This window comes from Leptinotarsa decemlineata, unplaced genomic scaffold (genome assembly GCF_025532065.1).
Source record: "Leptinotarsa decemlineata unplaced genomic scaffold, Ldec_3_MD MMD2_tig00000505_RagTag_RagTag, whole genome shotgun sequence".
Lineage (NCBI taxonomy): Eukaryota > Metazoa > Arthropoda > Insecta > Coleoptera > Chrysomelidae > Leptinotarsa > Leptinotarsa decemlineata.
The window spans coordinates 5,192,578-5,218,837 of NW_027412549.1; the positions used below are offsets into that span (position 1 = coordinate 5,192,578).

Sequence of the window (26,260 nt, forward strand, 5' to 3'; positions counted from 1 at the left end):
AATTTCAGCTTGCCTCTTAAACAAAATGGCACTTCACATTCTCCTATACTTTCACATACTTGACCATTGGCAACAGTGCAACTAATTCTCTTTGCTGAATTCAAATGTACCAAATCTTTTACGATTTGCCAACCTGGGTGTCCCAAGATAGTGGCTGAGGCACCTGAGTCTAATAACCCCAGTAAACTACGCCCCAAGACTTCAACTTTAAGGTAGGGTCTCTCATCGTTTTCGGCGTGATCCAGAATATAATCAAGGATTGGTTGAATAGCAGTCGCCGAGTGCAATTTGCGAGCGCCTTCCCCTCGACGATTCAAAGGCGTCGCTTGTCGTTTCCCGACACGGAGCAGTTTGGACAATTACGAACGGTATACCCTTTTCTCTTACATCTGTAGCATTCCAGTTGCTTCGGTAGAGCACATCCTATAGCACGATGTCCGGGTTGATCGCATCGGAAACATACTATCTCCTTCGACTGATTGTTCGACGGAATTCGTGCCGTTGCTATCTCTAAGGCATTCAATTCCTTGGTGACCTCTACGAAAGCCAAATCCTTCTCTATCACGTTGCCACGACGTGCTGATGGTTCTACGTAGCTATTGATTATGTCCCTTCTGGCTTCCATTCTTCGACATACCGAGCGAAGTTCTGAAATGGTTGTGGGTAAGGGTTCACGTAATCTGTCTTGGTAAAAGGGATGTAAATTCTTCATAACTATGTTCAGCTTAGCTTCCTCTGTCATTGGGCAACCTAGGCGGCTGAAGTAGCTTGACATCACTGCAAGATAAACTCCGATGGTTTCTGAGTGGTGTTGAGTCCTTTTCTGCAATTCTTCGAACAATGCGTCAGAATGATGGGCAGAGAGATATTCTTCTCGAAACTCTTCCACTAGTTCTTCCCAGGTCGATACTCGATTCCGACAATCTTTATAAAATTGATACGCCTTGTCAGCAAAAAGGTCCACACCTGAGTCCAACAAAACAGCGTTGGGGACATGTCGCGCCAGTCTCAACTCCTCTATTCCCTCGAAAAATGCTGTCACCGACATTCCTTTATCATCTCCAGAAAACTTCTTCAGATTCCATTTATAAGGCGGAATCATTTTACTGGTTGAGTATGGGTCAAAGACTGGATCTTCCGTCAGAGACGATCGAGCAACTGCTCCTAAGTTAGCATGGAATGATTGCGCTCCCAATCTGCTTTCTAATTGATTTAGTGCAACCGGCACACGCTTCGTATCACTTCTCTTGCTGCTGTCAACTTTATGTGAAAATTCGTCCATCAACGACAGAGCCAAACCCAGGAGTTCGGATTTCCGGGTTTCTTTGTCCTTATCCTTATCTGGGTCCATATTGTCTATACGATTCAACACATGTGCTAGCTTGGTCTGAAGTTTCATTGCCCCGCTACTCGTTCCAGAATCGGTTATGTCATCAATCAGCCTTCTGATATCATCTAGTTTCCCTCTGATTGCAGCCTCATCTTCCTCGAAAGTGAATGGATATGAAGGATATCGAAGACTCTCGCCGTACCTTTCCATCTGCATTACTTGAACCAAACGATGTCTCATTTCCTCACAAGTGCCAGTTGCTACGCCCCGATATGCTAATTCATAGGTCAGTTCGTCTTTATCAAGACGATTTATTACCAGTCTTCTTGCCATAACGCTATTCTACTAGAGTGGTATCAATTAAAAAAAAAAAATATTTATATTTTTCCAAAGTTTCCAAAAGTCACCTACTAACGCCAAAACGCAAAAAAAAACCTTCTTTTAAGGGCCCCACGTTGGGCGCCAAAATGTCACCTCACAAACCACAAGAGGGGACTAAATCATCTGTCGGTAACAAATAAGACAGATGGGTATCCGCGGCTAAGCTAAACAGTGGAGACGGGAGTGGGTTAAACAACTTAGCAAATTTCAAATAGATCTTAATGGGCGCCAGGTAAATTTAATCCTCCAGATACCCTAAGTAACTCACAATATCAATAACTTACCAATTAATATTGGAAATAAAAGATAAAAATCCCCAATATGATTTATTCAGTAATCCTAACTTACATGGATTAACCAACAACGCTTCTAAGACAACAATGCAATATTCACACTACTACGCGATGTTCAAATGTCCATACAAGAGCGCGGTGTATCTAACCACAAATTCAATCAGCCATAAATTACGGTAGTAACGACGCTCAAAAAACTACAATACGTCGAGTAAAACTACCACGAAAATTGAGTAGGTGAAATCGTAAATACTAGTATCGGATGGTAAGACAAACTCGTTTGCGTCGCGTGAGCTCAGGCGTAGGCGCATCGGTGTCAATCAGCAATCGCGAAAGGAAGAATATACCTCAATTTCCGTTTCACAAATATCTATGTCAATCAGGTATCAATAAACAAACTCTTAATCAATAAACGATAAACAACACTATATCAACAGGTATCAATAAACATAAGGGCAAACAATTATTTAAATATCTCAGTATTGCACAAATTTTCAAATAAATCAATTATAACTTGCGTGCTCCTTTTGGGCCACCCGGTATATGGTGTTAGGCTACCCTGTAGTATGGCGGAAGTGGATCACCCTGTAGTACTGCTGAGATGGATCACCCTGTAGTACGGCGGAGATGGATCACCCTGTAGCACCACCAAGATAGATCACCCTGTAGGGCACGACAAGCTGGACCAGTAATGGATCACCAAATAAGATCCAGAAAGAAAATAAAGGAAAACAGGAACCCTTGACGAAGACAAAAAAAAACAGGAAGAAAAGCAGGAAGAAAAAGCAGGAAGAAAAACCCTACGGAAGAAAATTCTCAATCAGAATCAGATGAAACAAGGTGAGATTCAACCCCCATTCAATAGGACTATTTGACTAATCAATACCCCTGGTATATTTTCATCAAGCAAAGTAGCAAGATAACAAGAGTATATTTTTGGGTGCCCTGTATAACCATATGATCCGTAAAAATCAAGAAAATTGAATGAGTGTTGAAACCTCTCTTCAATACTAATATTCATTTGAGATATAACGATGGAATCAGAAATTACTAAACTCATCAAAAACACATTTAATGGTAAAATTCTTACCCTGGCCAAGGGGTTTTCTATACGATTCTTCGTGTGCGGTGTTCTGCACGGAAGTCCTGCTGGGACTTGATGAGTGACTGAGGGCCTTCTGTTTCTTATGAATCTAGAGACGAGAAACGAAGGTTGTAGAATTGAAGAAGTGATATCATAGCTAAGATCACATGAGAGATGCGACAGTGATTCAGACATACCTAATTTCGGAAATCCTTCCACCTGGCACGAGTTCGGTATCCACCACAAATCCTCAAAAGAGCTTAAGTTTCCGACTGCAAATATCCACACCAAAATGACCAATCAGTCTTCCACTATACAATCCTGACTTGTAGAAATAATCCCCGTGAAGGATGGCACAAATACAACCAAATATATCCTACAATCAGTCTGATGGTACCCTTTGAACTCCGAACCAAGCTCACCGAAGGCTAACTTCCAAATACTAAGAGAATGCCACATCTGACAGCTAACCAGTTGTTGCCACAGTGCATCCAATCTACACTACAAGCACCAAGGGGGCGCTGTGCACAACATCATAAATCTAACAATTCCTCCACAGCCACTTGATACATCATCAACAAGTCCATGACCCATCAAAACTCCTTCTCAAAGCAATGCAACCCTAAAACAACCCTTGACAACTTGAGTAACCGATCAATCCCTCACCCGTGAACAACTGTAGAACTAGTTCGGTGTAAGTCGACGGAACGACACTACGAAAGTTCGGCAGATGTCAACCAACAGCTGTCTTTTAACCTTGTTTACGAATATTTACAAAATATATTGTTCCAACCTATTTTCAACTATTTACCAATCCTTATTCATGCGATGGAATAGAAACATATAAGGTAAGTCGCCACATCCTTCCCTTTCAGTACAAATATTAGAGCATTCATATTATGCAGAATATTTACCGAAAATATCAAACAGTATTCAGTAACCAGAGCTAACTAATATTGTTTTTCAGGCGATATGGCTCTAATATGTCAGTAAACCTTCTGGAAGTGATGAATAACAATCTATGCAAGAAATATTCTCGGAAAGGTATAGGGAATAAGGCAGACAACGGCTGAAAAAAATGATAGGTGAAGAAAACTGAGAAACAAACAATAACAACTATTTCAACCTAGCGAGGAATTTCGGATCTCCAATGTCGATTGGCAATAGGAGAACGCGTAAGTACTGGTCAAAGCAGTTAGTCAGGGAGCATACATTTATTCTTATACATTTCAGGTATGGTTTTCTATGGAACGGAAGATTCCCATTACTATGATGTTAAATGAATAAAATGAACTTGTAACTGAATTACATTGTTAATATCCTCTGAATAAAGATCTTAAAAGGTAAGGTAGTGGTTTTGAAAGGTCACATAAGAGCAGTTTGATCTAGTGCTAAATTGAAACGTAACAACTTCTTTGAAAATGTAGGTCGGGCACACTGACAAACCAGATGTGTCCCTAGCTGTGACGAAAAGTTCGTCATCAATAAATGACAATTCTGTCGATTCCATAGTAAATAAACGAACAATATCTACAATATTTACAAGTAAATTTAGACCGTTACATAATGTTAACTGGATGCTAACTGCATGTCGAGATAAGGGATTCCTGGAATATCTCTTACTCAGCTGAATCTCCGTGTGAATGGCCGTGTCGTGGGAACTATGACCACGTAACTCCTCCCTCCTTAGGCCGAAAAAATAATGGAATTATTTTGGCGGCTTGGAACCATATCTTCGTCATTGGTATTTTCTTCTTTTTGGGGTGTTTTAAAGCAACAACATCCCAGTATACGGGTTTTAATCCAATTTTTCTTAAAAGCTGCCAATATCAGGACAATTATTGTGATAGTAACTCCTGCAAAAACGCCAAAAATGGTAGTGTTATTTTCGGAGTTGTTAAATTTGTGGATTGGTTTCAATCGGTCCACTATATTGTTGATTTCGTAGAGTTCTTCAAAATTTAGTCTCGAGAAATTTTGTGTTTCATATATTGTTGACTTCTCGATATTTTTCATTTCGATTTTAGGTAAGATCAGTGGCTTGCCTGTTCCTATTTTCACGTTGTTGGTGAAAATCTTGTTTCTCACTTCAATTTGGCAATTTTTCGGGATCTTGACTAGGGTGGGCGCTTTTATTTCCAAATATTGATCGGTTTTACATTTGGAAAATATTCTTTCGCTCTGTATCGGAATTACCAGGATTTCTTCTTGAGTGATTTGTTCGATAATCGACTCTGCCACATTGATTGGAAGAGGCTGACAATTATCGGCGACTTTGCCTTCGATCAGGTGGGATGTGCATTGGTCTTCGGAAAAGTAATCTTCTGGACAATAATACGTTTTCTCTAATACTGGGCATGGACTGTCTTCGAACTGGATATCGTGGTTTGCTCGTGCCAAATATGGGTATTTTGGGATAAAAATACTGTGATTTTGGATGATAGGATAAAGGTGGAAAAATGTAAGAACTTCGTTTCCGACAATAGGAACGTGTATTGCGAAAATTATTCTGTCATTCGAAAAAGTTACTTGTGCACCGAAAAATTGATAATATGTCAACATACTTTCAAATTTCGGGATTTTTGAATCAGAGTAGATGTTGCTTAAATAATTTATTATTTCTTTCAGTTCAGAACTAGGTATTATTGAATTGTGTAAGGTATTTAACTTTGCAAATGTGATAGCATCTTCTAGATTATCGATAAAAGTAATCATATTTTGGCAGTCAAGGGTTATTTGTGAAACAATTCCTTGAAAACTAATGTAATTCGTCAGGTCGCAAATGGTTTTTTGAACTGCAGCTTGAAATGTTTTTAGACTGTTTTCTAATTTTTCTTGATTTGAATTCAAAATTTGGATAGTTTTATTATAGTGATTGATTAATTTTTTGGACAGAGAGATTTGCATATGTTTACCTCATTAATCATATTTTCTTGGTTACGTTCTAATATAGCGATACTTTCGTCGTATCGTTTATCATCATCAGCATCAAGAGTACCGAATAACCAATTTTCGATTTTTCCAATAACATTTATCATACCTCTTTTAATACGGATATGGGGTTGGAGGTTTTCTAATTTCTTTTTTGTCATTTCAATAAGATACTGTATGCTAATCCATGATAGGAAATTGGGTTATTAATTGTTCCCTTATCAAAATTATTTTTGATTATTTGGAAGTAGTCGTCTAGTTTGTTTAATTGTTTTATTATAGAGCTAAGTTCTATGTAATATAAAAATGTATGTTTGCTGTATATGATTCTTGCATTTCCCAGCTGTATGGGAAGGATGGGGTTGGTTATAGGGGTTATTTGAATATCGTCACTTTGGACTCGGAGCACGTGAAGTAGAAGGTATAGCGTTATCAACACGTGTATCTTCATGTTCTTTTACTCTCTGTAACAAAAGTTTTTTTGAAATTTTTGGTTTTCTGGCTATTGTTTTGTGGTAGGTGCCTTTATTTGTTTTGAGTTTTATATCGGTCTCTTCAATAATTTCAGTTTTCTTAAATTTCGGTCGATCTTTATTTCGCGCCTTTGTTCTAATATACGCAACTTGTTGATTTGCAAACTCTGGGGGTTCATTTCGTTGGGTATTTCTGTTTTCAATGACTTTTTCTTTAGTAATTTGGTTGGAATTTTGAATAGATTGATACAGTTTTTTGACATTTTCTTTGTGTTTTTGAACGTAATCGGAACCAATTATACGATCATTTAAATCAAATGGGTCTGTGTTATTAATATGACCTTTAATTACTTCGAAAGGTGTAAATTTGGTAACACTATGTATTGAATTATTATAGCCAAGGACAGCTCTTTTCATCAGCTGTTCAGGTGTGAACGATTTTCCTTCTTCCTTTAAGCATCGATAATGCTCAATCAGTGTTGAATGAAATCTTTCAACTGGTGAATTAGAATTACTGTTTTTTGAAGTTGTGTAATGCAACTCAATGTTATAAATTTTACAAAAGTTTTCTAGATCTTTATTTTTGAATTCGGTGCCTGAATCAGCGGTTATTTTGAGTGGTAAACCGTGATGGGTAATAAAATTGAGTAGATTTTCGACTACTAAAACTCCGGTTAAGGATTTTAATGGATATGCCTGACCGTATCGTGAAAATGTGTCACATGCTCAAAAGGCTTGGAAGTTGTAGGTGTTAGGTTGAATTTAATTACAGGAGGATTCCGATCGTATTTATTTTTCTGACATGTTTCGCAATTATTAATATAATTTTGTATGTCTTCTGCCATTTTTGGCCAATAAAATCGTGAACTGAGGGATGTCCTCATTTCATTTATACCTCTGTGGCATGTTTTCTTAACGTGATAGCATTTAAGTTTCTCTTTCTGTTCTTTCGATGTTTCTACATCCTCTAAGAATGTTAGACAATGAACAATTTTGAATGAAGAATTCTTGAGTAAATTTTGGATTGTTGTATTGAACATTTGTGAGACTGCTGGGTTTTTAAAATGGAAGGCAAATGTTTGTTTTGGATCGATATATTCTTTAATGAGTTTAACAATATTCTCGCTCAGATTTTTAGAGGGTATGGTAATATAAGATCGCAAATTCTCGAATACCTTTTCTATTCTACATTTAAGTTTTTCTTTGTCACCAATAGCTACAATTATTTGATTTTTATATGTATTAACTGGTCTTTCTGAAATGGGAATTTGAAAGACAGGGTCTTCGAGAGAAGTGTGAACGGTTTGTGAATCCGATGTTTTTTCGATTTCGTTTAATTTTGGGGGAACAATTTGAATATCAGATAATATGTTAATTTGTTTTTTCGGTTCTTGCGGTTCCAGGACTTCATTGAGAACGTCGTTGTCTAAAACTGGAATATTATCGTTATTCAAATAGATGTCGATAAGTTCGTTTATGTCTCCAGGATTATTTTGAACTGAAAGTGTTTCGATAGCATTGAAGTCATTTGTATGAGGATTTCTGGAAAGAGCATCCGCTGCTTGGTTGCATTTTCCTTTCTTATATTTTACAACATAGTCGAATTCCTCTAATTTCAAACGCCATCGCACAAGTCTTGAATTAGGTTCCTTTAGTGAGAAAAGCCACTGAAGGGTTTTGTGGTCTGAATAAATTGTAAACTTTCTGCCGAAAAGGTATGGTCTGAAATATTTGCAGCTCCATACAATCGAAAGAAGTTCTTTTTCGATAGTTGAGTAATTAATTTCAGGTGGGTCAAGTGTTCGAGAAGCGTAACAAATTGGGTGTCCATTTTGTGACAAAATGGCGCCAAGGGCGTAATTTGAAGCATCAGTTGTGACTTCAAAGGGTTTTTCAAAATCGGGGTATGCGAGAACCGGTTCTGAAGTCAATACCGATTTACAAGTATTGAAACATTCGATAAATTCTTTAGTGTGTTCAACTTTTGCGTTCTTTTTAAGACAACTTGTGAGAGGTTTTGTTAGTTTTGCGAAGTTGTTTATAAATTTTCGATAGTATCCCAATAATCCTAGGAATGACTTTATTTCTCGTTGTGTTTTTGGGATTGGAAAATTTTGAACAGCTCTGATTTTCTTTGGGTTTGGTTTTATGCCTTCGGGCGTAATAACATGACCCAAAAATTCTACCTCTTTTCTGAGAAACTCCGATTTATCCAGTTGGATCTTAAATTGTGCCTCTCGTAATTTAGAAAAGACCAATTTTAAGTTTTGGATGTGTTCTTGGAGTCCAGTGCTGAAAATAATTATGTCGTCCATGTAAATCATGCATACCTTATTTTGTAGGTCTTTCAGAACCTCGTCTAATACGCGCTGAAGACTTGATGGACCGTTCTTAAGGCCATACGGAAGTCTCAAATACTCGTAGTGTCCGTGCTCTACATTAAAAGCCGTTTTTTGGATTGAATTTTCGGCCATTTCGATTTGATGAAAACTGCTTGCCAAATCGAGGGTGCTAAAGTACTGAGCTCGTCCCAGTTTATCTAAAATGTCGTTTATGTTTGGGAGTGGGTAACGATCACTAATGGTTTTATCATTAAGTTTTCGATAATCGACTACCACTCGCCATTTTGGCTTCCCGGACGCGTCCATCTTTTTTGGAACTATCCAGACCGGGGAAGACCAGGGACTACAGCTTGGTCGTATTATATTTTTTTTCAAGCATGTCTTTTATTTGACGCTGAACTTCGCTCTTATGAACGTATGGATACCTGTATGGTCTGGTATGTATGGGTATTTCGTCTGTGGTCTTGATTTCGTGTTTGACCTTGGAGGTGAATGTTAATTTATCTCCAGGTTTCAAAAATATATCTGAAAATTCTTTACAGAGTTTCAGTATAGCATTTGTTTCTTCCTTGTTCATGTGGTCTGTACGTATCAAATCAGCGATATTAATTTCGGTTGCCAATTTAGGTGAGTCCGTCCTTGTATTTTCGAAAGTTTCGTAAGAATACATTTCGAAAGTAGAGGATTGAAAGCTCTCTACAGGAAGTGGTTGTATCAATTTCACTGATATTGTTCTATCGGTGGGGTTTTGTACTTCCATAAGGGCGTAACCATTTTTTGAAGTTGTCAATATTTGCGGAATGAAAAGATCATTGAGTGTTCCCTCAAGGGTAAGAATTTCACCTTCAGGAACTGTGACAGGCAGATATTTAAGTACTCTTTCTTGTGGGTTGACAGAGAAAGAAAAACTCGTATCTGTAGACTGTCTGAACTTGAAAGGAATTTCAGCATGATTTCCTATCAGTCTCTTATTCACAAGGTCTATATTCAGATGCATATTTATCAAGTCTGATAATCCTAAAACTCCGTCAAAGTAATCGTGGAAATCAAATAAAATAAAAGTAATTTCATAGTTTGTGTTGAACTCTGGAAAAGCAGGTATCGAGGCTTGGTACCTTACTTTCTGACTTCCTAAAGCCGTTTTGATAATAGTATTTGAATGATAAATTTTGTTTGGGAATAATTTTTCAATAATAGATGGTTTAATAATCGATCTTGAACTTCCAGTATCGATTAGTAGTTTAATAATTTTATTTTTGTGACTAACTTCGACATAAGGTAATGCATTGTTACAAAATGCATTAATTTCGGCTAAGTATGATTTTCGAATTGGGTTGTTAAATGAAAATTTCCAGTTTCATCACAATCTACGTCGCTTAAGTATTCATTCTGAAAATTTGGTTCGTTTTCTAAATAAACAGCATTTTCTGAAGTGTATGCTTCTTCACTGAGGTTGGGATTATCATAAAATTGTTGATCAGTGTCATTATTTTGGAGAAATTCATCGTATTCGTTAGAAAATAATTCCTCAGATATAAAATTCGGTTTTTGACTTGCGGTAAACATTTTTTGAGGGTTTCGGTAATTATTACAGTTCCTAAAAGTGTTGTTTTGTTGAGAAAAAGGTCTTTGAGACATTTTTGTTGGGTTTCTTGATGTAGTGGACATGGGTTCCGGTTTCGGTAATGGATTAGGTGGAATATTTTTTGGTTTAAAAACATTCTGAGGAGGTCCGAAAACTTCTCGGTTTGTAGGGTATCTTTGCGGTGGTAATTGTCTAGGTTGGATATTAATTGGTTGGCTAGGCCAATTAGGTCTAGTTGAAAATTGTGGATTGAAAAAATGTTGATCATTTTTGGAAAAATAATTTGGGCTAGAAAAATTTTCGTTTTGAAAATTTTGTCTTTGATGTTGTATAAATCTAGGGCCATTTTGGTTGACGTTTGGTATGATGGATTGTCTACCGAAAGTATTGAACTTTGATTTATAATCGTTTAACGAACCATACATTTTTTCAAAATTTTCGAACTCGTTTACGTATGCTATGGCGTCTTCCAGTGAGGCTGGCTTTTTGAGATGCATATTATTTCTCAAAATACCAGGACAACCAGCAATGAAAGTACTGAGGGCTACTTTATCGTAGTGAGTTGTTTGGTAAAGTTTTTCTTCTGGAGTTAAGTCTGGGTTGTTACTGACTCTTTGAACTACATTACTTTTGATTAATTGAATTCTACTACCGAAAGTCATTAGGTCTTCTCCTCTATGGGGTCGACTTCTAGTTAATTCTTGAACTAAACAGTCCAAATCTCTCCTATCCGAAAAACATTGTTTCAGAGCAGATTTTAAGGCGTCCCAAGTATTAAGTTCGGTTCTGTTACCAACCATATACTCGGCTTTACCTGTCAATTTTTCTTGAATACATTCAAGAACGTGTTCATTAAGTGAAGCATCATTAAACACATTGTACGCGTTAACTATAGCATCGCATCTACTGATAAATTTGTTCAATGTATTGCTATCACCATCAAAAGTTTTTAAATTGTTTATTCTAGATTTGAAAAGGTTCCAATTTATTTGAGTTGGTTGGGGTGGAACTGGTGGAACCATTGTGGGTTGAAAAGTATTATCAAAATTTTCAGTATTATTTGCTGAACTTTCTTGAAATGATAAACTATTCAATCGTGATAAAATATCTTCAATTTCACTCATAAATAAATAATTGTTTTTCTCAATAAATAGTTTCTTAAAATTACTCGTCTCGAATAGACAACAATTTGTTCGCAATGAACGGTACTATATATCTTCGCCGAAGTCCTTATACAGAGGGTTCGTGAAGGCAAGAAGGAAATATTTGGCACTTACTTGTAAGTTCCAGTTCCTTCTCCGTTGATTCCTTGCAGCTTCCCTGGGGCTCTGTCGTCTCCTTGTCCGCTCGTTCTGGGTGGTCCTCGAAGGATTCTTGTTGAATTTGTGCTGAAGGGGTTGAAACTCCACGACGCAAAAAGTTCGTTTTCACGCTGCACAAATCCTACCGACTGCGCCAATTAAATGATTGGAACGAGAAAATAACTTTTTAAAAAGAATTTATTTTACAAACTAGAGACGACTGTCTCTTACGAGAGCTACAAACAGAATGATAATTAATATAATGTTAACTGGATGCTAACTGCATGTCGAGATAAGGGATTCCTGGAATATCTCTTACTCAGCTGAATCTCCGTGTGAATGGCCGTGTCGTGGGAACTATGACCACGTAACTAGCGTTAAGTGAGTGACTTTCGCATTCATAAGTATAGATTTCAAAAATATAATAGAACTGATCGATACTTGATGGAAATCGATTATAACGTATTCAAAAAACACACTTTATTGTGAGATTTCTACCAATAAAAGGTATTTGTTATTTCTCTTCCAGCATAAATTCTATTATTCAATGTCTCCGATAGAAAATAATATAAAATATCAATATCTAGTGATCTCGTGGGCCATTTTATTGATCCGTTGTTTGCGATCCATTTGTTGTTAAATGTGCCATCCGGAAACCTCTTTCACACAATAGAGACGAGCCCCATCATGTTGAAACCAAATTCCATTTAACTTACCTACGTGAGAATATCTCCAAAGTATTCAGTGAAGAACTGCAAGTAACGTTCTATTCAATATCTCCTGAAAAATGAGTAGATCAAAAATTATATTTTCAAAAACTTCACTTCACCCATCAATAAATCAAAATCGCACTCAAGGGCGAACTTTTCTAAAATTATTTTTGTTGTTTCTGAGATCAGACATGTTCATTATTTCTACTGAATATTTCACAATACTATATCGGTGAAACTAAGAGGCCATTGAAAGTCCGCATTGCCGAACACAAGAAACACACACAGCGAGGACCACATAACATCAAGTGGTCCCAAGCTGAGATCATCCACAGGGAGGAACACTGGTTTCGGAGGAAATTCAAAGAAGCTGCATATATGTTGTCCATCGACGCATTAAGCCAAACTAACGTAGAGATACGCAACATATGGAAACCCATAATCAAGCGAAAAACGGTCAACTCTCACCAAACGGTCATCTCCTGTTACCGGTTTGAGAGGTAACAGGTAAAGTATTCGAAATGTTATCATTTGATGTAGTTTTCTTCATTTTATTTCCAAGTTTTCAGTTTCCAATTTTGTTACTTAATTCTTCCCAATCTGTTCAGTCCATTTAGTGCCTTAGTATTACAAAGTAATATGTAATCCGCCATTTTGTATCTGCGGCCATCTTGAATTTGCATCTTTTTCAGAATTTACTACTATTCTTCTAGTCAAGCCTTATCATTTGATACCCATATTGATAATTGTGAAAAAATATGTGATCCGCCATTTCGTAGCCGCAACCATCTTGAATTTGCATCTTTTCCAAAGTATACTACTATTCTACTAGTAAAGCCCTCTTATATGATACCCATATTGAGGTAGCTGTGAAAAAACATGTAATCCGCCCTTTTGTAGCTGCGGTCATCCTGAATTTGCATCTATTTCAAAGTGTTGTACTATTCTACTAGTCAAGCCCTGTCATTTAATACTCATATTGAGGTATTTGTGAAAAAATTTGTAATCCGCCATTTTGCAGCTGCGACCAATTCGAATTTGCATCTTTTTCAAAGTGTACTACTATTCTACTAGTCAAGCCCTGTCATTTGATATCCAAGTTAAGTTAGTTGTGAAAAAATATCTAATCCGCCATTTTATAGCTGCGGCCATCTTGGATTTACAAGGGTACAGCAGAATTCGTTAAATTGTATTGTCATCAAAATTAAATGTGTGTACCAAATTCCAGATCAATCTGTCAACAGGAAGGGGATCAAACTTCAATTACTAAATTTGACCCAAACAAATAAATAAACAAGCATGATCCTGTCAAAGAGAACTCTATAAAACCCAATAATTGAGAGCAGTTGTTTTCTTGGCGATTTATGACCTCATGAATAATACCTTTCAGTAATAATGTTTGACAAATTTTTGTTGTATGGTTGCTTTATTTTATTCAAGATACTATTTATTATTTAAAAGTTTGATAACAATCAATATGTGTTTATAGAAACCTTCCCAAAAATTATCCTATCCGAGTTTAAATTATACGAAAGCGCAAAAGTGCCACATATTTTTTTCATTTGTTTTGTAAAAATTACGACTTTGAAACTCGAAATTCCTACTTTAATTTCAAAAGTCGTAATGTCAAGTTCAAAGTCAAAATTTTCGAGTAAGGACGACGACATCTCGTCGGCGGTTTCGTAATTACGGGTTTAGTGAGATTAAAGTCCAAGTTTCGAGTTACAAAGTCGTTATTTGCATAAAACAAATAATAAAAATATGTGGCCCTTCTGCGCTTCCATAAAATGATCGTCAACATCCGATCTTTGTTCTCAAATTTCTAAACAATTTCAATTGATTTGATTTTCACTCGATAAATCATTTTTGAAAATTTCAGTTCTATCACCGTTTCACTAATGTATGTTAAACTTTGACAATGCGTCACAATACCATTTCATACAAAATTATCAGCTCACTGTCGATAATATTTACAAAATCTTGTTCAAAATCAATTTTCGATAATTTATAGGTCAAAACTCAATTTTTGAAGGCATTTTAATCGAATTCAAGTGCCATAATTCTAAGAATTGGAGAGTGGACAGTAGGTAGTTATCCAGAAGGACTTATTCAATTCAAAACTTATATACGTTTTTCCTGTTGATTGATTTTTGGTTTTCGTACGTTTAGATTTATCCTGTAAACGATATGCTATTTTCATCGAAATACTTCTTTTCAAGGAATAAAAATAAATTCAATTTCATGAAAAATGTTTCATATTAAAATTTGTCACAACTTGTAACTGGTATATTTCCTAATCTACGGCAAATTATTCAGTAAATGTTTTTAACTTTTGTACTGTTTCTTTCCGGTTATGTCCTGATTCCATTATAACTAAAGGGGTAGTACTTGTCTGAGATGTAACTACATTCCAAAGAAAAGTATTTTATATTTCAAACTGTAGATTCAGTTATATAAAACGATTGATAGTGTGATATATGTTTGTCATTTACTGGATTAAAACATTGTACATTTAGTACTAACTCACCTTCAACTACTGACTGGAAGAAATTTCGAAATATAAAAACAGATCAACGAATATTGATATGATACATTATTGACGTGATTGTAAGAGAAACCAGTTTTTCAAGTAGAATTCAAAACAACCTCCATAAAGTTCCTACTTAACAAATGTTACTTTCAAGGTTTTATGTACTTGAAGCACTCAATATGACCTTTGCAATACTTTCATCCAACTGTTTGTCCTGATATTATACTTCGAATACTTACTTCAATGACGCATCGTAAATTCACTAAATTGGTTGAGTGATCCAAAGTTTTATTTTATCAATTTTGGTAAAATTTCGGATAGGCTGAACCCTTAGATTTTGAAAAAAAATTGTGTATTTTGACATGTAGATTAGGAATTTGAAAGTGCTCACCCTTATTTCCAGAGTTACGCCCTTCAAAGTTCCAAAAATTGCAAAAATTGCAAATTTTATTCCATCTTCTTTGACACTTTTCAATTTAATAACATTTGTTCTAAACAAACTTTGTTCTATACAAACTTTGTTTATTGACGGAGCTGTTTTTTTTCGAGATATCGCTAGAATATAACCTCACAATGTAGAGATGTCACCAGAAAACGAATCCATTGTTAGATGAAGTTTTTTATCGGAAACATGTTGATTTTATTGAACTGAAAAATGTCAAAGAAGGTGAAATAAGGTATATATATATGAGATGAAGATCAACTGAATCATTCTAATCCATGTTTTTTGATTATATCTACTTCTGAGTTGCTCACATTGTTTTCAATATTATCAAGGGGAGTGAGATTTGGAAAGCTGGGATGCCATTGAGCATCTGTTAATGAGCTGTTAATGAACTAAATCATTCTAATCAATGTTAACAAAAGGAAGACGCAATTTTATTGTCCATATCCACTTCTGAGTTGCTCACATTGTTTTCAAAGTTATCAAGGGGAGTGAGGTCTAGAAAACTGGGATGCCATTGAACAGGGCCATGTGTTCCGATGCATTCATCAACAAATTCACCAGAAACAACGATATACTGATGTGAATTCCTCACAAAAGGACCGTGCTGAAAAATATTGAATTCGAGTTGATCAAAAATGAAAACAAAAATGCACAGGAGATGATGAATAGCATTTCAAAACAGTCATTGATGACAAGGGACCATATTGATGTTCATCTCAAATTCACCAGTCACAACTCTCGCATTTTGCACTTTGAGTTAATCGGAATTTATTATTATAACTGAAATATCATATTCCATCAGAAAATTAGTAACATTTATTTATCAATCGCTCCTGTACTTTATGTATAGGTCAGGTGAAGATGAATATTGCTAACACAGAATTGCATTTTTTCTTGATAAATACGCCGAGGTTATCTATACACGATAAATTATAGAACGTATAGCAAAACAATATTTTTTAAAGACGATGTAGATCATGTTTTGACCAACCTTGATTTTGTTTGCTTTAAAAAAATATTGTTAACTTATAAATGAAACAATCAATTATGCATTGAGCTTATCAAAACATGTCATAACTAAGGATTTGTTGAGACATTCGTCTGATGAAATTTCAAACACTATCTTTTGTGATTTATTTTACTGATTATCTCGCCAAATCAAAACAAATCTCAATCACTTCATGATGCATAAATAAATATATTTTGTCTCGTAATATTACACAACTCACAGAAAATGTGATTACATCTTTTCTTGATTTTTTTGAATTGTTATACTCATGAAGAAGTTATACATTCATCAAAAGCTTTCTGGATCCGCAAATCATTAACTGAGAGCACATATTTGCAAACAGGGTGTTTCAAATTCGATCCTCACCAATGGGATCTCGGAAAATATGAGAGGTATGAAGATGGTTGAATTGGGGCAAAGTTGTGCGTTTACCTGACTAACAATATGTCGTTGAGAAACTTCTGAAGTTCCGATTATACCCGGAGATATCCGGAAAAAACAGAAAATTCGAAATATCGATTTCATTTTTTTCTGGCTTTATTTTTCGAAAATAAATTGCACTTCCACATTGCCACTTTTTCCCTGCTACATAATGGTGTTTTCAGATTTGCTATCCGACGTTTCGTCTTCCGGCCACCATCATCAACTTTATGTTTTCTTTTGGGCGCTACATTGGATTCTTTCTGTTTTGAATAGAAGCAGATTTTACCCTTGATGTATAATAAGTTATCATTCTTTTTCGAAAAATTGAAGATATTGAAAAAAAAGTAATATTTATCATAATAGCTTTGACTTTGATGTTTCTAAATTTGACTTTCAATTTGTAACACTCAATGCATTTTGTTATTGTACAAGTCATTGAATTTTTGGCGAAAAATGGCTTTTACGAATGAAGAAAAAGAAGATATGATAGTCCGGTCATTATATAATATTGAATTAACAAAAATTGCGACAGAGCTAAATTTTGGTGAAGACTTTTATTTTACCATACAAAATAAAAATTTGAAAGTCCCAATCTGTCCCATGAGCGCTTCAAAAGTTATTTGGGGTCAAAAGTCAAAATTTCAGGTTTTTTTGAGTTTTTTCTCGAAAAACGTAAGATTTATCAAAAAAATACCTCAGACCAAAGTTGTAGATCTCAAAATTTTCTAGAAAAATGATCCCCATAATTTTTTCTGAGAGTATCACCGTTCCTGAGATATCGCAATTGTAAAAATCACGTTTTATGTAATATGCACACATTAGCTACTTATATACACATTCAGGTACTTAAGCAAGTGAAAATGTCTGTTTATGTCCCTTTTATGTATATACTATATATTTTATTCAGAAAATATACATTTAAAGGACCGTCAGTCCCTTCGAAAATCCTCTGCTCTACCCGTATGGCCTTGAGTAAAACATTTGGTTACCTATTCTATTGTCCATGTGGCGTCGTTCATGTGCCTGCTTCTTTTAGTGTTAAACGTTCTGTTCGAATGAATATACGTATTCATTACAAGCGTCTACTATAAGAGTTTTTAGTGATGAATATTTGAAAAAAAAAATCGCAATCTTGCTTTATTTGCTCTAAGCTTTTGACTGAAGGTGAAACTGTTGTGGTTAATCGTGGAATGCAAACTTTAATCGTTGCAAGTGATGCGAGAAGTGATGAGTTTACTGAATATTTAAGAGGTCTAAAGTCCTTTACTATCCACGTGGATTGCCGAAAATCATACACTCGAAAAACTTCAATTGCCGCAGCAAAAAGACAACGTGAAGATGAACGGGCCAGTACTTCAAAAGTAAGTCCACCTCGTACTAGAGCACGAGTAAGTGAATCCAGCTTTAGTTTTAAAGAAAACTGCTTATTTTGTGGCGATGAAGCAGATGAACAGGCTGAGAAAAAAAACTGCAGAGTCTTCGAAAAAAATTTCACAAATTTTCTACACTCAAATTTAAAGAATCTATTTTGAAATTAGCTAAAGATCGTTCTGATCAAAAGCTGTCGTTGACAGTATTAATTTTGAATATGATGTAGTAGCTGCTGATGATAAATACCATGATAGTTGTTACAAGTCTTTTCTAAGATCTAATACTGGCGGTAAAATTGGGCGTCCCTAAAGTGAGGCTGTAAACTCTGCGATGGAGGAAATTTATGAATTTTTGGAAAATAGTAACGACTGCCAGTTTACGTAAGGTGAATTAAAGAATGTTTGTAAAAATGTAGCTTTAGATAATCGAATTCTCAAAGTACGATTGAAGTTAAAATATGGTAGTAGAATTATTATTACAGAGAAACCCGGAAAATTAACATTTATTTGTTTTGTAGACAATTACCAAGACATTTTAAGTCAAGCCTGGTCTAATAATAAAAACTTGGATGGAAAAGAAAAACGGAGGAAAATTTTGAAAGCTGCGGCAGCGATCGTTCAAGAAGATATTCAATCTTGTGTGTTTCACAATACGATGTACCACCAGGTAGAATGTTTGATGATATAAATAACGATATATTCGAATCGTTGTCATATTTCTTAGAACAAGTCATTCTTAAAAAAAACGTCATAATTTGGATCATTTAAAGTTAGTCTGTACAAATATTTGCCATAGCATAATGACTGCTGTTCGACCAAGAATCTTTAAATCGAAACTACAACTGGGTCTTTCAGTTTTTTCCATCGGCGCTTTAGAAAAAATCATGTGAACCATTTTTGTAGAGAATTTTGAGATCTACAACTTTGGTCTGAGGTATTTTTTTATAAAACTTTCGGTTTTCGAGAAAAACTCAAAAAACCTGAAATTTTGACATTTGATCCCGAATAACTTTTGAAGCGCTCATGGGACAGATTGGTACTTTCAAATTTTTTTTTATGGTAAAATAAAGGTCTTCACCAAAATTTAGCTCTGACGCAATTTTCGTTATTTCATTACTGTTTTCAGGTCCAAATTGACTGGACTATGATACAAATTTATTACAAATACGATAGAAAAAGTGTTAGTACATGGGAAATGTATTTAAACTTGTTTCCTGAAAGACGACAACCGCATCGAACTATATTCAAGTCATTGGATCAAAATCTCACAGAGTTTGGTTGATTTGAAAAACCAATAGAAAAATACGGAGACAGAATTAACCAGGAAACTAAAGAAAATAAGTTAGACAATGTGTCCTTTTCAATGAAAATGAATGAATTGCAGATAAACATGAACCCAGAGAAATCTACTCGTTAAATTTCCCCCGAAATGAAAATTTGTCATACAAGTGCTTGGAGACATCTCAAGAAAAGCGGTTTAAAATGTTACAAAATATACATACCTCAAAAATTGCATCCATGTGATCCCGTAAGGCGATTAGAATTTTGTAATTGGTTTATAAGAAGACCTGATTTTCCTGTAAACTGTAATTTGGACAGAAGAAAGCACTTTTACGAATTGTGGGATATTCAACCGAAATAACGAACACATTTGGAGAATGAACAACCTCAAGCAGTCCCTAGAAATTCGAACTCAAGTGCGATTTAGTATTAACGTGTGGGCAGGAATTCACAAAGATAAAATTTTGGGTCCTCATTTATTTGTTGGACTATTTGGATGATCTACCTTTGGCTAACTATAACTACATCTGGTATCAACATGATGGTGCTCCACCGTACACTACCAGACGAGTATCAAATTACCTGACTGGAAGGTTTGGTGATAAATGGATAGGGAATAGACTTGAGTGCTATGGATACATTCTTCTGTGGTACAGTGAAAAATAGAATTTATGGTCAGAGGGAATATCAAAATATTGAGGACCTTCAACACAGCATTGCTAGAGAGTTTGGAAGATTGAGGGGAAGGGAAATTAATCGTGCAGTGAATAATATTTGAAGAAGGGCACAGTTGTGTTATCATGAACAAGGCCAGCATTTTGAGCATTTGCTGTGATTTACTTTTGTCTTTACATTTTAGTTAATTATTGTTATTTGTTCAAAGTTCTATTTTCATTGAAAATGACACAATGTCTAATTTACCTAATACACACCTCATTTGTTGATTCTGTCTCCGTATTTTCTCATTGGCTTTTCAAACGAATCAAACTCGGTGAGATTTTGATCCAATAACTTGAACATAGTTCGATGTGGTTATCGTCTTTCGAGATATAAGTTCAAATACATTTCCGATGTCCTAACACTGTTTCTATCGTATTTGTAATAGATTTGTATCATATCTTTTTTTTATTCATCCGTGAAAGCCATTTTTCGCCAAAAATTCAATGACTTGTACATTAACAAAATGTCATTGAGTGTAACAAATTGAAAGTCAAATTTAGAAACATCAAAGTCCAAAGCGTATCATGAAAAGAATCATTTTTTTTCAAAATCTCCAATTTTTTGGAAAAGAATAATAACTTATGATACATTATTGAAAAGGTAAAATCTGGTTCTATTCAAAACAGAAAGAATCCAATGTAGCGTCCATAAGAAAAAATAAAGTTGATGATGGTGGCCGGAAGATGAAACGTCCGATAGCAAATCTGAAAACACCATTATGTAGCAGAAAAAAAGTGGCAATGTGGTAGTGTAATTTATTTTCGAATCCTTCGAAAAATAAAGTCAGAAAAAAATAAAAATCATTTTCCGAAATTTCAGTTTTTTCCGGATATATCCGGATATACTCTGAATTTCAGAACTTTCTCAATGCCATATTGTTAGTCAGGTAAATGCGCCTGCCCCAATGTAATCATCTTCGAATCTCATAGTTAACGAAATCCCAATGGTGAGGATCGAATTTGAAACACCCTTACCTACCTACAACTGAAGTGGATGTTGACAGATGTTATACAGCAATAGAGTGAAGTTATGACTCTGTAAGATGACCGGCTGCAAATTTGAAACATTCACCTCTCTCAATTTCCGTACACAGGAGGATTAGGCGAAGGAATGCCAGATAACAACTTATCTCCTAGAATAAGAATAGTTCCCTAAATTTTTGCCGCATGTTTATTAATAGACACCTTGTATATGTAGTAATAGATTTATCAGTTAATTTTCTCAACATTCCTTGAGAATGAAAATCAAATTTTCGCTCTCAAAGAAAGAGTTGGGAAATTACCTCATTCAGATTTCGTCCAAAATGTTTTGAAACTACTGAGGAAATTTTGATTGATAATTCTTATCCACCAAAGCTTTTCAGTAAATATTTCTTCCATTTACCAAATTCCAATATATATTCAGATATCACAAATATAAATAATTAAATTTCATTCATAGGTAGTGAAGGATTTTCTCAATCCAATAATTCTTCCCCTTCAAACAACAATAATGATCATAATAAATTTATTCGATATTTCTCAATTCAATATATTCCTAAAAAAGTGTTGTGAAACTATATCTCGTCTCTATTCGAAAACTAAAACTCCTCTCACAACTAAAGAAAAATACAATGTAATATACAGTATTCCTTGAGGATCCTATAATAAAAGTTATATTGGTGAAACTTCTCGTGACCTGTCTTCACAATTACTTCACATAAAATTGACTGTAGACTCAATAAAAGATCTTATGGTTTAGCAAAGAATGTAATTTCGGAGGGTCATGTTATGGATTATAACAATACCAAAATTCTATCTTTAGAAAATGATGAAATTGAAAGATTGTTTCTTGAAATGGTTCACATTAGTAAAAGTCAGAATTCTTTAAATAAAAAATCAAAAATAAAAAATTTGAGCAAAGTTTATAATAACATTTTAACTTTTGAATAAACAATAAAATCAAAATAAAAATAATTAACTCTTAAATTACCTCAATTCAATTTACAACTATGATTAAAAATATATCTATTTTATACTTCTTTATTGGGAATTATATTCATGATAACTTTGTGTAGACCAAAATTATTTTCAGATACATTTTCTCTGATGATCTGACAGATTATTCAACAGTTGTCAAAATTTGTCATCTTTCATCATTCTTTATGTTTGTAAATTCATATCTTTTTATTTTAAACCTTATTTTGGTGAGTTTTTTCCATATGTTCTTTAAATTTATTGTTTGGACGGACGGTAGTCAATCGGTTCGACGTGGGTGCTTTGTTCACTCACTCGAATAGACCGCCGTGTTGGTCGGTGGTTCAAGCCCCAGGCTGGACGATCGATTTTCACTTGCTATTGTCCAACCAGTGTTGGGAATCACATTTTGAAAGGTTTCACAAGTTTCGACTTCTGAGGGTTGTCGTCCATATGGGTGCGACTGCTAGATAACGGAAAAACATATTTCAAACAGATATTTCATGTCTGAATATTCTTGAAAAAAGAAATTCCGAAAGGTTGAAGATCAGTAAATATTATTTCTTTACAGCCATTAGAAATTGACTGCCATACCCAATTTAAATAGAAATTTATATTTCTACGGTTAGTCAAAAAAACTTTTCCATATCATCGTCAATACCGGGCAGGCGGCCCTCGATTGAAGACAAAATGTGAAAAACCAATAAAAGTACTTAATAAAAGATTCAAATATTTATGTGTGATTTCACTTAATCAAAATGAATAACTGGAAGTTATCATTTTATTATTATTTAAAAATTCAAACGGCACGTGTATTTTGTGTGACAAACATTTCAAAAATGAACAAACTCAAACTTACAAGCCCATCAATAACCTTGTAACTATAATTACGCACGGAACTCATTTTATTCTTCTGACGGTGAATCACAGAAGTAATTTTCTATTTCGTTTTATCTGGATAACATTATTGCCACAAAACCACACTATTTTTGTTATTGTAAGAAAAACTGTCAATGTTTTTCAAAAATATCAGTAATTTTACTGTACACTACTTCAGAAGCATTAATACCAAAAACAAAATCCATATGAGCCCACATACTGTCCTCCATCAGCACTTTGGTTGCAACTCCACTTGAAAATTTCTCGTGAAGAGTATCGATGTCTGCCTTCGCTGCAAGATAATCATTTGCACCATGAAATAGGTATACAGGTGTGGTAATTTTGCTGAGGTCATATTGCGGTGGTGTCTCTGCACCGTACTTCTCCAAATTCCCCTCTAATCCCAGGTCAAGCTGACCAAACCCTCCCTTGAGCATCAACTGGAGAAAATGAAACACTTGATTGGTGGAACACCCAGAAGGGGCGTGGCTCATCATCAATGGAACGAGAGAGCTGTTCAACTGAGACGGATTCGATCCACATAATGAAAACAAAATACTTTCGCATAGCGAAGCACCTATGTTTGTCGAACACAATATTTTGATAAGATTTCCACCAATTCCTTCTCTCGCAAGAAATTCATTCACACCAAACAGTTTCAAGAAACTTTCCAATATACCACTCCAAGATGCTATGGTTAGAAGTAATGGACTCCTCACGTTGTTCATATATACTGTTGGTGCCAAACCGATGTGAACTTTGACCTTTGCGTTATAATCTGGTCTGATTGAAGTCATAACCAGAAAAACTATGGAACCTTGTGAATAGCCAATGTAGTAAACTCCGTCAGTCCCTGTGACATCAAGAATGTAGTCTATAACCGTTGGAACGTCAATAGTGCCAATTTCGTGCCAACTAAAATTCCAGAACTCAGCGTCAGTGTCGGGATTGAGATAGGTGTGATTACGAGAGTAGGTGTTTCCCCTAACGTTAATAATCCACACATCGTATCCTTTGTCAGCAAAGAAGTATCCCGGTGATTTTTTGGGTCCAAAAAGTATGGCGTCAGATGAAGAACAGAACAGACCGTGAACGAACAATACAGTTTCATTTTTCCTCTCACTAGTTCTGCCTTGTGGTATCCTGTGCACACCCAGTATGTATCCATCAGATGTAGTGACATAATGACTCTCAACTTGATATCCTGCAGCCACAATCATTTCTGGGGTGGATTTCCATGTATCTTCCGATATGGTATGGGAACTGTCAACTAATATAACCCCAACCCAGAATCACACACACAAACGAAAAGTATTATAATTAAGAGTACCATCATAAGCTATTGTTCAGCAGCAACAACTTGAATAAAAATAATAAAAATTATCATTGATGTCACTGTTTACCACCAGGCACTTAGCTTTTATTCATTATCTTTTTCTATCGATAAGTAAACAAAAAATTATTTTGGTAAACATAACACTTCCAGACTGTTTACAGACTATGAACAAATAATGTATGGGGGGAGAAGACAACAACAGAGTTCAAATCAGGTAATTTTCGATAAGTTTATTTCACGCCAATCAGGTTTTAGGAGACGCGAATAAAGTACAAAATGTTCTCTGCGTGTATAGGTACGCGACATTGTTGGATGAAATATTTTACCATCATATGAAACCGACACAAATAAATGCATTATCAATAATTATTCGCTGAATTTCAAACGTCATATACATCAATACAGTGCGGACGTAAATATTCCTCCTCGAACAGGGAGATACCATAGTCGAACAAAATTTTTAAAATTTTGTAAAAAAGAATAATTTTAGTACTTTTTGTTGCCGAAAGTGTGACACTTTTTGCAGAAAGTATTTCAATTTTCCATGCAATGACCATCACTTTTTTTTATTTCTATAACGGTTGCAGAGTTACTGATGTTTGAATTTGAGTCTAGGAATTTCGTCACTCTTCCATCGATCCTTTGTCATATTTTTTGAAGGAAATTAAATGTTCATTGGAAAAAAAATGAATTAGTAACATCTTTTGCAACAGATAAGTGATAATTTGAAGGTCATAAAACGATAACATTTTATTTTAACCACATTATTTATTTTAGATATCAAATGATAATTTGAGCAAATATTCATAATGTTCTCTTCGAACCTCCTGACAGTAAAACAGTCTATCTTCGAACTCACATCTTTCACACTTTAGAATGCAGACAGATGCAGAAGGCTGTCATTCTTGGCTCACACCACTTGCTCAGGGCACATGATTCTCGGACCCAATGATCATGTATTCCACGGTGTGGGGAGTGGTCGTTGGTTGATAATGCTGGCGCGCTCTCCCGAATGCATCGGGGCTTCGGGGGATAGGGCCTGACCAGCGCATACTACGGTAAAAAAATAATAAAAGAATTCATAAGCAGGGATGGCCACTAACACCCTTGGCCTTTGGTGAGTTGCGCCACCACTTACCCGAACAACTGGTGCAAAACCGGACCGGCAGCCCAGGAGCACCCGGGAAGGAGAACACTATTCTCCCTCAGGTGCCGGCCGTGGGTTTACAGGGCTAACTACCCGGTGGACCCAACACTTGATTTCTAGTAATCGAGGAAGGAGCCCCCACAATCGACCCGCTCGGAGGTGTCAGAGACAAAGTGGAGGGGCCCATAACGATGATTTGCTTACCGATGACAACCCTGACAATAAAAACTTACGCTTTGAGCGTACGCATGAGCTAAGAGATAGCCTTTTGCATTGCTATGAGATTAGTGAGCCCGAAGAGGGCTACATGGCGATATTGCCTGCTCTTGGGAATTACGTATCCTCGCTTTACCATAACATCTGTTCAAGACAGAGTTCAAACAGGGTGGGTCACTTTCAGATTGGGTGTATTTTAGGGCGATTCCTTCAGTCCCCTTCTTTTCTGCATCTCACTATTGCCATTATCCGTTGCGCCCAGAAATACTCGAGGGCATAACTATGGCACCCCCGGAAACCGGAGGCACAAGGTCCCCCATTTGTTTTATATAGATCATCTTAAACTTTATGCCTCTGGAGAGATGGATCTCAATCAGTCCTTGAGGGTGGTGGATGAATATACGCATGCTATCGGTATGAAATTCGGGATAGACAAATGAGCAATGGTCTATCTCCAAACAGGACGATGCGGAGACTACGGAGAGGATGTGCAGCTCGTAGAAAGAAGCATCCTAC

General features: G+C 35.6%; 2 protein-coding genes and 1 long non-coding RNA gene across 3 annotated transcripts; 1 reads left to right on the forward strand and 2 right to left on the reverse strand.

Annotated features, from left to right (window-relative positions):
* Positions 1-313: 313 nt before the first annotated feature.
* Positions 314-4,058, reverse strand: LOC141481729 (uncharacterized). Its single transcript, XM_074173797.1, has 3 exons — positions 3,286-4,058; positions 3,095-3,197; positions 314-2,804 (listed from the first exon to the last, which is right to left on the reverse strand). Exon 3 carries the CDS (start codon positions 1,661-1,663, stop codon positions 314-316), a length of 1,350 nt encoding a protein of 449 aa, XP_074029898.1. The 5' UTR covers positions 1,664-2,804; positions 3,095-3,197; positions 3,286-4,058.
* On the forward strand, positions 3,797-4,655 carry LOC141481730 (uncharacterized). Its single transcript, XR_012465132.1, has 3 exons — positions 3,797-3,936; positions 4,056-4,263; positions 4,322-4,655. It is a non-coding gene; the product is annotated as an uncharacterized lncRNA (long non-coding RNA).
* Positions 4,656-21,703: 17,048 nt separating this feature from the next.
* On the reverse strand, positions 21,704-24,485 carry LOC111513879 (lipase 3-like). Its single transcript, XM_023170102.2, has one exon. It carries the CDS (start codon positions 24,263-24,265, stop codon positions 23,177-23,179), a length of 1,089 nt encoding a protein of 362 aa, XP_023025870.2. The 5' UTR covers positions 24,266-24,485; the 3' UTR covers positions 21,704-23,176.
* Positions 24,486-26,260: the final 1,775 nt, after the last annotated feature.